Consider the following 11,967-nt stretch of genomic DNA (forward strand, 5'->3'; position numbering starts at 1 on the left):
TCTTTATGTAACCCTGCTCCCCTACATTACATAATGCTAATAAACACAGAGAGTTCATTATGTACATGAGAAGAGCATTACGTGACGCCAGAGTCCTTTCAGAACTTGCATTTCTATTTATTTAAACGCCTCCTCTCCCACTGTTTCTCAAATTGCTGCAGTCAGATCTCTAATCTCCCAAATGGATCAAAAGAGCGGGCTTCCTCTTTCTTTCAGTCTGGGACGAAACTTTGTAGTTATTTTATTTTTAAGTATTTCTTTCTTATTCTGAAAGGAAAGTTTCTTCTGAGAGACAAAGTCTTTTATAAAGCAGCACTAAACAAGCTTTGCAACATGAAGCGCTGCTGCTGCCTATTAGAGCGCTTGATATTTATTTCACTGAAGAACTGAATGGACTTTTGTTTGGTGTCAGACGTCTTTGAGTCCTACTGGGCTTTTCAGGCGGTCTTCCAATTTTTCGGTTGAAGGTTATTGCTTGAGTTTGTGCCAGAGGAATGTGTCCTCTCCACAGAGACCGGCCAGCTGAATCACAGGTCAAAGGTCAGGGAAGCTCTCACAACTCTGTCATCAGAAAATACACACACACACACACACAAAAACAAAAGGACACAAAACACATATACGCACCATCACAACACAAATAATGACTCATCCGCTTCATCTCTGTGCCTGTTTCTCATGACCTGACAACTTATCTGATGCAGTGTGTGTGTGTGTGTGTGTGTGTGTGTGTGTGTGTGTGTGTGTGTGTGTGTGTGTGTGTGTGTGTGTGGTGCGCGCGCATGCGCGTGTGCGTGTGTGTTTTAAGGCTTTTAAATATCCTTTAGGGAAATCACATGCTCCCTCATGCTGCATCATTCCAGGTCTCCAGCACCTCTCCTTATTGCCACAACAATAAAAGTTGGATGATTTAGTTATGTTCGTTGTTCTTTCTTCTCTCTTCATTTGCTTTTCTTGTTGTTTTACGGGGAGGACATGAGATCAATATGAGCGCAGAGAGCTGAAAGAGATTGAGGTCTGAAGGTGTCTTAAGAGGATGAAACACAAATCTCACCTTCACTGAACAAAGTCAAACTCCTGTCAGAATTTAAGGATTTGTTTTTTTATCTTATCCTTCAGAAGCAGCAACGGTGTTACTGAGGAAGTTAATAAAGAGGAAATTAAGGAAGGCATAAATACTGTAGGTGTTCCCATGTATGTTTAATTTACCATTACTCCCCTTACAGTATGTTCATGGTATTTTTGACACTTTGTTCACTGCTTAGAGACAGAACAGTGTTTGTGACTTAAACAGTAAATTGTCAACCACTTTTCTCCTCTTCATTGGCATCTCTTCGTAAAAATGGATGTGGATTTAGATGTTAAAAGTCAACGAGAAAAACTGTTCATATGGTGTGTGTGTGTGCGCGTGCGCGCGTGCATGTGTGTGTGCACTCAGGTTGTACACACTGCGCTCTGCTGTCATACATCAACGCCATGCTGAGAGACTGCTCAGCATCCTGCCACTGCAGTCGCTGATCAAAGGCACATGGCTGCTGTCACACACACTGGTGCATTAAGACAAACATACACACACGCGCACACACACACACACACACTACTAAATGTGGTCATAGAAGCACCAATCAGACTGAAAAGTGGCAGCTGCACTGCCAGCAGATGGATCTGTTCCATCAGAGTTACTGATTGTGTATTTTTAATCTTAGGATGTGGAAAAAAGATCTGTATCTGACTCAGTTCCATGCAGGTGGTGGAGGACAGTCACGGTGCAGGTTGGCTACAAACACTCTCATCCCAACATGAAACTGACAGTTTGTTTATTGAAAGAATCCAGTCCAGTTTATGCATCTCTGCCTTTTTATATCATAACTTACACAGTAACTGTTGAATTTAGTGGCTGCTAAACCAACAATCATGTGCCAGTTGATAAAAAAAAAAACACACATGCATTTGGATGCATGCATTTTTCATATGTATTTTCCCCCTCTGTTCCAGGCAGCTGTTTTTCTCAATTTATTTCGGTGCAGTCTCCAAACAATTAGCAGACTTTTGAAGCTTATTTGCATAATCCACTGCATCTTTTAGGAGACAGATAATTCATTTTCATTTCTTACAGAGGTGAAAGGAAACCAATAGATGCCTGAAACATTCAAAATAATCCACTGACATTTCTAAAACACAGCAGCATGGTTAACAAAACAGTTATCTGTGTTGTACAGTATCCCTTAATTGTATTAAATTGGCTAAGAAATGCAATACCACTTGTCTGGTGAAGTGGGGAGTATGTGCATATGGGTGTCATATCTCTCCTGCATGAGTGTAATTATGTAGAAACACTACATATTCAATATCCTTCAGGAGATTTTTTACTGACAATTCCTGGTCACATTTACCGGTGAGACGCCAAGGGGGGAGAGAATCTGACCCTAGATCAGGATTTTCTGGTTTTTTTCCGACTCTGGTTTGAAAGAGAAGGAGGTCAGTGAGAGAATCAAAACTCAGGTCCATCTTTCTTCAGGTTTTTGTAGTCGGTGGTAATGGCCACAAACTGGGAAAGAAAAAGAAGAAAATCAAACTGAGTAGAAGCTTGATGCTGTTGTGTGAATTAATCATTTCTGTATCCAATCTCACATACAAACAGAAATGTACCAATCAAATTACAGTTAGAACGTCATCCCAGTTTCCTAACAATGAATATAATTGCAGTGTGCTGTATTACCTTGTACTGGTATGTGGGGTCAAGTTTATTCCATGGTTCAGGGTTATTGGTCTTGTTCCAGCTAAACACACAAATAAATAAAAACAATTGGGATAAGTTACAGTACGCTCTTTGGGAATCTGATATAGCCTACATGGAGAAAGTTTTTTCAGACCTAGCAGGCAACTATTCATCCACAAGTGATCTGATATACTCCTGGGAGCTGCTTTGTTTAATCCCTGCATTGATAGATGACACATAATAAAAGAAAAGTACCTGAAAGTACCCGAAAGTTGAGGGTAAGATTCAGCTGTTAAGCCACCACCTCAACACTATTTCTAATCATTTCACTAAGCATGTATGGAATCATTGCTGCAAAGAGACAAGACAGTGCACCATCTTGTGAGCTCTTGTTAGAAGCACTTAGCTGTGTCTCTTGTTGTTGGAGTATCATTAAGGGTAAATCAACAGGGACTGCAGATGAAAAATAGCCTTCTGGCTAACTCTGGCACATTGACAGAAATGTTTATTAATATGCGCTGTCCCTGTAATAAATAAAAAGAAATAAAAAAATAAACAGTTTGGATAGCAGCAGCAGGAGAGGAAGTCCAAGCAAGAGGCGGCTGGAGGAGGGAATGAAAGCGAGCTAGGATCCCTGCAGTCAGCATCAATCATAAAATCATCATCTGCTTAGTTAGAGTGTCAAAAATATTTATCTGCAAAAAATCTGCATTTCAAGATGAAATTATAAGAGGAAGGAAGGGCGTTTAATTAGCCCAAAATCTTAATCTTAATAATGATATATATATATATATATATATATATATATATATATATATATATATATATATATATATATATATATATATATATGTACTCCATCCTGTGACCATAGGGGGTTATTGATTCTGCTTCAGAAATTATAGTCTAATTGTCCTGGCTTCTGAAGGTGATGCATTTGATTATCTGATGTCTTCATTATTGACAAAATACAGATGTTGACATAATTTAACAGGTTACTGTTTTGTTAGTTAACAGCTCAATACAGCCACGAAACTCATCCATGAAAAGGAAATCTTTGTTTTAACAAATCATATTGACATATTACATATTGTCTCTGTTGCATATTATCAGAGGTCCTTACGTGACATGGGGTCCTTTGGCCAACCGGATCAGATACATAGATGCACCGCCCATTCCCAAACAGATGAAGAAGAACTGGGGGATGAGCTGCCGACACAGAGTAAGATCATCAAAAGATTTTTTATTTTTATTTTTTTAACACATGGTGATGTGTTCATTCTGAATTTGACATGTGCTGCTTATAAATGACAACACAACCTGAACCTTTCACAAGAAGACAACGCTCTCAATTACAACTCTCAATAACTTGATAGTGGGGATAGCGTGTATACAGATATCATTTACAGTTTATAGTTAAAACTGAACTTTGTGATTGTTGATTTGTGATTTGGTAGAATTTAGTTTTTCTATGATGAGCTCGTGCTAAACAAGCCAGCCACTATATTAGTTGTCTGGAGCTAATGTCCAAGGTTGAAAGTATCATTTATTGTCATTCTCTCCATATACAATATTTAATATACAGAGGAACGAAATAGTAGCCACCAAACACAGTAGAGTGCAAGCTAAGTTGAATAAGGTGCAATAAATGACTATGTTGCCAACACTATAATACAGTATTCTAATAAATGTTTATACTGTACTGTTAAGATAACTGTCTTTTACTCCTTTTACATTTACTGTTGTTGACATTATGTGTATGTTCAAAGGATTAGTTACTGTGCTGTACTTGCAATGAGGACTTAATGTTGATCTATCACTGGTGAGACATTGTTTCTTCCTTGCATGATGTGCAAATGTGTTTATCTATAGCTGCTTTGCATATATGTATATGCATAATGAGGGCAGAAGAGTTAAAGTGCACCACCTGCGCACTTGAAAAAAATGTGCTGGTTATTCAAACCAAAGTAATGTCTGCTGGAGAATAAGTCTGTATACAGTATGTTAAGCAACTATTATATTGATGAAAAACAGTAACTCCTTTTCTGTGTTGCATCAGCCTCAGTCAGCTTCAGCCTTATGACTGCTGACACTGTGTTCGCTGAATGTCTCAGTGAATATGTATATTTGTGAGCAAATATAAAAGCATAATGATTCATTAAAAAAGAGCAGATGCCGCTTTTTTTTTTACCCAACTTTTTCAACTGGGAGAAACTCTCCTCTGAGTCATATGCCAACCATCAACAGTAACACCAGGGCAAATATGAACTCATCCAAATTCCAATTAGGTGATTTTAAATTATACTCCACAAGGTTTTCATGAAGTAAGAACTGTCTTCCTGTCTGCAGATTATAGTTACTGTAACAACTCTGAGGATTAACAACTGGCCTGCTTTTACTCATCCCAATGAGCCTGCTGTGGGTGTTTGAATGTTACTTTTCAAATTTAGATTTTACACACAATAAACATGCTAAACCTGTAAGATACAGTGCATTTAAACATTTCAGATGTCTATGAGTTGCTCAAAGTTCCACCAAAGCGATTTCTTCTCTTGACTTGAGTTTAATTTTATTAAATGTGTTTGAGGCCCAAAAAGGTAAAATCATCCAATGTTTAACAAAATAGGCAATGTGAGGAGCAGGACTTTATATTACAGTCATGGATTTGATCATTTAACAAAACACTTTTTTCTGTCAGCTTAAGATCCGCAGCAACACGACTGAATGATCATAACATCTGTCTTTAATTCTGTCTGCCTGTCAAACTCTGTCTGTCCATCTGTCTGAGTGTCTCTATCCCATTCAGACTTGTCTCTGTCTCGCTCCATCTGATTAACTCACTTTCTACATGTGTGACTGTCTATCTGCTTACACCACACTGAAATCATTCGCATATTCCAAGTACTAAGTAATATGATGTACAATATGATGCACTGCTGTAGATTAAACTACCCGACAGTACATAAAGTTGTTAAATGACCACAACCATAAACATCTACAGCAGTAAAATTCAACACACACATTAATATTTTCAATGTTGCACCCACCCGCCTGACCTTCTGTCTGTCTGTCTGTCTGTCTTTACTCTCTTCATCTCTATCTGTCTGTCTGACTATCTGTCCATTTGTCTGGCTGAATTTCTGTCTTTCTCTCTGACTCTTAAACTTACTGACTCTCTGTCACAGTCCGTCTCTCTATCTGTCTGTCTGTCCTGACTGTTGTAACTTGATCAAGGAGCTTTGGTAGAGTCTCACAGGGATTTGCTCCCTGCAGCTTCCCTTTGCCTCACCCTCTCCCTCCCTCCCTCTCTCTCTCTCTCTCTCTCTCTCTCTCTCTCTTTCTCTCTCTCTTGGGAGGACGATGACGAGAAGTTAAAACTCTGTCACTTCGCTCTTTGACAGCAGAGCTGGTTAAAAAAATACAGAAATAATCCCATGCCATGTAGGGATTTATATTTTCAAATGTATTTTATTCCAACTAGTCATTTCCTAAATCCTTAGATTTTGTCAGTTTAGATTTAGGAGGGTTTTTAAAAAAGAAAATTTACAGTAAAGATCGTGGGTGTTTTTAAAGTCTTAAACCTCTCTTAGTTTGGTTTTAAATGAGAAACTGAAGGAACTAAGATTTGATTAGACACAATTAGACTACTAGAATACTACTGTATTTTATTAACTAAAGCTGAATCAGCTAAATGACATGTAAACTATTAAGCTAGAACTTAATCAATGGTTTAGCCTAGCATTCTACTGTAATGTAGAGTATGTTAGGCAAAATTTATTGTGCTTTCATTTTCTTCATAAACCATAAATGAATACATTCATTTTTAGGAGGATATTATTCATATTATAGTGATTTCATAGAAGACAGGAATAAAATACAATTGGGTTCATAGCCCAGTAGACAATCCTAACCTGAATCTTAAAGAATTCTAAAGCCTAACCAGGGATGGGGGCTGCAAATTAGCTTCAGCTTAACCTAAAGCAATACATTACATCACATGTTTGTCCTACATATAGAAATGTTCATCTGTACTGCCCCTCAAAATTAAATAAACAAATGAATAAAAAACAGAATGAAACAGATCCACCCTTATAAAAAAAAAACTGTGGGTGCCACTTAGCTTCTACAGTTAACTCAAATGTATTTACAATGGTGTTACTGTGGCATTGATGTTGAATAATGTGCACAGAGAAAAATGTACATTACAGGATTCCATTTAGAAGCACATCCGCATTTTAATAATTTTCATGTTAATTATTTAAGTTTAAAATCATTATTTTACAAGCACAATTCAGGAAAATGAACCATGCAAAGAGGTTGTTGTTCATTTCAGCTCAAACTTTAGCTATAAGTTAAAAAAAAATGTGGATATGAAAGTTGCTGTCACTGACAATAAATTCCACAAAGAAACAAATAGTTAAGAGATAAAGATTACTTACGCCAGGGTGCTTCTTAGCATGCTCTACTGCTGTCCGAAATATCATTGCTCAAGTTTACAGAAATTTAGAAACAATGCATCAAATAAAATGATAAGTGTTTCAGGCCCTTGTTATCCACAGGCAGCCGTGCACAGACAGGATTAGACCTGTTGCTCTCTGCATGTGGAGGGGGAGGAGGAGGAGGAGGAGGAGGAGGAGGAGGAGGAGGAGGAGGAAGAGGAGGAGGAGGAGGAGGAGGAGGAGAAGGAGGAGGAGGAGCAGGAGGAAAAAGAGGTCATTATCATCTGATTACAGCTACTTCTGCTGATTACACTGTGCTAGACACTGTGTAACCGTTTATATTCGAAACAATATGGCTTCCTCCATGTAAATATTCATTAAATATCCAGGCCAAAGACATTTGATGCTCATATCATGGTGTTCAATCAGAAGAAGTTGTGTAAGCTGCTGCAGAGAGCTCAGAGGCTTTTTCTCCCTCATTTCCTTTACTGCAGTTTAAAGACTTTTGACCCTTTGGGAGCTGACTGGAGTAAATGGAAAAGCATACAAACACTGTGTTCCTTTAAATGCCGCTGGGGAATATCTATATTCTGTGGGACTTCTTCAGTTGCCCAAATACTATCAGTTAGATGTATACAGTAGCCTACGCATCCCAAAATACACAAATCAGCTGAAAGCTGCGACACCAAAGAGAAAGAGAAGATCCACACAGAGGAATGACGCTCCTTGGGGTTGGGAAGTAGCTGCAATTGAAGTCCTTTTTGTGTGAGCATAATCTATTTCTCAATAATGAAATTACACAAATGTTCAGTTAACTATTGGTCAGAACAAATAATGCAAACGATAATGAATTATATAAGAAACATTTACACGGACTTGTTTCATGATGCGTTCATGCATTCACAAACATTCAGGGAAACTGTCCCTTTGTCTTCTAGTTAATGACTGTCCTGGCCAGTTATCTTGGCATCTATAGTAGGGACACTCTAAAAAATAATGATGTACCACAATCTCCCCGTTTGTACCTTTTAAGGACTTTTCAAAAGGTTAATCTCGCAGTGAATGACCTTGATACACAGACATTGAGAGTTTAGAAATATAGCAATTCAGCTTGTTGATCATTCATTGCAAAATAAGTCTTATGCAGCTTTAATATCTTAGGTAAATTAAAGGCAAATAGCTCTGTATAATTTATCATCTTACCCCAAAAAATAAGGATAAAAACAAAACATGGTGATGCCCGAAGAGCAAGATAAAGACCTTTACATTAACACTTTATTTTATTAAGCTCACAGGATATGTCTTTTAAAAATATTTAACAGATGAAATTTTCATCTTGTTGCATAATCTCTCTCAAGCCCCAAAGTGATTATATAAACAAACAAAAACTTGCAACCAACAGAGGTCAGTCAAGAATGATTTTCTCTTATCAAAAGGAAACCTCCCAGTCTGTTTATTGGATCATGTCTCAGATGTACTGCACTCAACAAAATGCAACAAATGCAATTCAATTTGGCACATGAGCGCTTCACTTTCAACTTCACAGACGTGTCATTACCTCCCAGACACCACACGTCTGTTAAGGAAAACATACATCTTCATAATACAGCTTTTTTGTTTTTTTAAAGATTATTTTTGGGGGCATTTTAGGCCTTTAATTCTACAGGAAAGATGAAGACATGAAAGGGGAGAGAGAAGGGGAATGATGTAGCAAAGGGCCACAAGTCAGAGTCAAACCTGTGGCCACTGTGTCAAGGAGTAAACTTCTACAGATGCGCGCCTGCTCTACCAACTGAGCCATCCCGGCCACATAATACAGCTTTTAAGTGGCTCTGTTGCCAGACTGACTTGAGTTTTTTTTTTTTTAAATGGACTCAGCTATGAGATTTGCATGAAATAATATGAAAAGCTTCAACCTTCAAATAAAAGCAACAATCATTTGCAAAACTGAAGCTAGGCGGTGGTTCATTATAATGACTACAGCCCTCGATGAGGTCTCTAAGTAATCCCAGTGTGACACATGGCCATAGTTGGACCTGGTGGACTAGTCATTGGACAAATAATAACAATATTCTGAGCACCTTCAACCAGTCTTTCACAGCTGCTTTAAAGACTTCATCCAAAATCTACATTTTCAGAATGAAACCCCGACTGTATGGCTCTAAGGACTGTAAGGATTGTATTTGGATTCAAGTCACTTACAAAAGATTCCGACACGTTTTCACAGTGTTAAGAAAAATATTAAAACATCCACAGAAACTTCTCAAACTGTCACCTTTTCATGTAAAAAAAAAAAGAAAAGAAATTAAAGATATGGATAGAAATGCACTGCTTCAGTATCTCGCTATTTCCTTCCTCAAAGCTCCGCAGCAGTAGAACACATGTAGGTGGAACAGAGAAGTGGATTATGCTACAGTAATTATTATTTTCAAATGTTATTAAAATAATAACATGTTACTTTGGATATTTCAATACTTTTTTCCACTGCTTAAATCTCTCTTCTTTGTGAAAGACACTACAACCCTTTAATGTCAACATCATACTCAAATGATTTTGAGTGAAATATCCCTTTAACAGCAAACCCTGTAAACAATAGGCTATATGAAACAGTACCAAGGTATAATGATTGATGATACAGAGACAGCAGCTTGTCATAAATTGTCCAGGCAGGAGATACCAGATCTGTTGGGGTCATTCACTTTATTATATTGAAGCCCCAACATTGGAGACTAGATTGACACAGGTAAAACTTTCAAATGTAGGACTTTTACTTGTAATAGAATATTTTGATATGTGCAACTTTTACTTCAGTAAATTATTTAAATACTTCTATTGCTTACTTAAAGCTGCATTTGAAAAAAAACAGAAGTAACAAATCACCCAAACCCAAAAAGATTCACCGGGAAGGTATCATGCATAGTAGGTTCAAGCTATAGCCCAATTTCCACTCCCCAATGTGCAGCTGCCCCGACTAAAGAGTCAAGGACATGATCCCTCACAGGCTTCCCACCATTGGAAACAAGCCATCTAGGTTAGATCGTCTGCAAAGGTTTTGTCCCTGTGCAGAGTGAAGAGAAACGGGAAGAAGCCTTAGACTTAGAAAACTTTAATGTCCCCGAGAGGCAATTTGTTGTACAGTACAGGCATACTGACACATAATCCACAACACAAACATTGAACCAGACATCTACAGCTCTATTTATCTAACACATCAATAAATAGAATACAGTAAAAGGAGTATGTTGCACAATGTTATAAATAAATAAAATAAAACTACTGCGCATTATCCTACTTCACATCTATTCCTTATGTCATACCCCTCCCTACACGTATTTAATTGGGTTATTGCCATAGGAATGAATGAGTTTTTTTGCTCAGTTGGTTCTGACGTTAGGGTATCTATATCTACGACTGGAAGGGAGCGGCTTGAACTTCACTGAAAGTGGATGGGTTGTATCCATACAAACCTTGTCTGCCTTCTGTGCCAATCTGGTCAGATATAGTTGGTACAGTTCTACCTGTTGCCTACCAATGATTCTTCCACATGTTTTAACAATCTTCCCCAATTTGTTCCTATGGGTTGTTCCTATGGGATTTTTGAATGTCCATACCAGCATACAATACAGTAGGAGAGAATACTCTCGATAAAGGACTTGTAAAAAAGAGTCAACAAAATTTTGACTCTTTTTTACAAGTCCTTTATCGAGAGTATCCATAAGCCTGGAGATAAATAGCTGGGTTGTCTGCAATAAAGGTTTTATTGGACATTCAACATGTCTTCACCTTATGTAACTGTGCCAACAGGACATCCTGCCAACAGGCTATTTAAAACTCTGTAACCATGTAGAGGGAACAAAATAAGTGGATTCGGTTGTTGCCTCCAGAATAATTTAGAATCTGTGACAGGCTCACATTTTACGCAGGAAAAATAAAATAGGATTGTCCAACCATTATTTATAATTATCCTTATTTTCTCCTCCCCTCTGATCCAGGACTGTGTAACATGGGCACAGCCCTGCATGCTGCTCCTGCTGACCTGCAGCACAGAGCTCACAGATTAATCCTCCTAATTGGTCACTAGCCAAAACTACCTGCATAATCCCTTGAGCTTCGGTAGAGGATTTGTTTAGAAACCCCACCTAATGATGAAGTATATTGGTCTGAACAGTAAATTTGACTCAAGTACATCACTGACATCTGGCAGGGTGGTAGAATTGAGCACAAGGGAGGTGAAAGCAGGTATGAACAAGGATAAAAGTGGGCACTATGACCACTCATCACATGTTTTTGAGCTACAACATATCCTGAATGGCTCAGAAGAGCCAGGCCACTGTCAACACAGATCACAGCCACATAATATTGTAAATATCAAATGTGTTTTTCTCAAAACCTCAGATCATAAAGCTTTATGAGATTATTCCCCTACTTGTTTATGGTGTAAAACAAACCAAAATCCACACAATGGCATCCCTATTAGCTGAACACAAAGTATGGACATGAAAAGGTGGGAAACACATTATCCATTCTCTTCTTTGAGTTGCACCTGCAGTTTTTTTTTTTAAATATCATTAGGAAAGCCTAGCTGGAATGTAGTGTGACCATAGAAATAAATCCTGTTTACTTGCTTTTACATTACATACAATTTATTTATTTTTTTCCCTTTTTAATCCCTCGTTACAATTGAGCCAATCACCTGACAGTCACAGGCCTGTGTTGGCTCTGATTAGCCTCGCTCTGCGTTGCTGCTGTATGTGTGTGTGTGTGTGTGTGTGTGTGTGTTGTGTGTGTGTGTGTGTGTGTGTGTGTGTG

The 11,967-nt window shown here is 38.0% G+C and overlaps 1 protein-coding gene across 1 annotated transcript; it reads right to left on the bottom strand.

The window, feature by feature from the left end:
* Positions 1 to 1,800: 1,800 nt before the first annotated feature.
* On the bottom strand, positions 1,801 to 7,335 carry LOC120559114 (NADH dehydrogenase [ubiquinone] 1 alpha subcomplex subunit 4-like 2). Its single transcript, XM_039800570.1, has 4 exons — positions 7,159 to 7,335; positions 3,843 to 3,928; positions 2,720 to 2,780; positions 1,801 to 2,548 (listed from the first exon to the last, which is right to left on the bottom strand). The coding sequence occupies exons 1-4, from the start codon at positions 7,201 to 7,203 to the stop codon at positions 2,492 to 2,494; spliced, it is 249 nt and encodes an 82-aa protein (XP_039656504.1). The 5' UTR covers positions 7,204 to 7,335; the 3' UTR covers positions 1,801 to 2,491.
* Between the last annotated feature and the right edge of the window lie 4,632 nt (positions 7,336 to 11,967).

Source organism: Perca fluviatilis, chromosome 5 (genome assembly GCF_010015445.1).
Source record: "Perca fluviatilis chromosome 5, GENO_Pfluv_1.0, whole genome shotgun sequence".
In the NCBI taxonomy this organism is placed as follows: Eukaryota; Metazoa; Chordata; class Actinopteri; order Perciformes; family Percidae; genus Perca; species Perca fluviatilis.

Bases quoted from the DNA above. Each gene is read 5' to 3' on its own strand.
- LOC120559114 (XM_039800570.1), bottom strand. From the start codon at position 7,203: ATGATATTTCGGACAGCAGTAGAGCATGCTAAGAAGCACCCTGGC. The intron at 3,929-7,158 runs GTAAGTAATCTT...CTGTGTCGGCAG, and splicing joins ATGCTAAGAAGCACCCTGGC to CTCATCCCCCAGTTCTTCTT. The intron at 2,781-3,842 runs GTAAGGACCTCT...TTGTGTGTTTAG, and splicing joins GCCAAAGGACCCCATGTCAC to CTGGAACAAGACCAATAACC.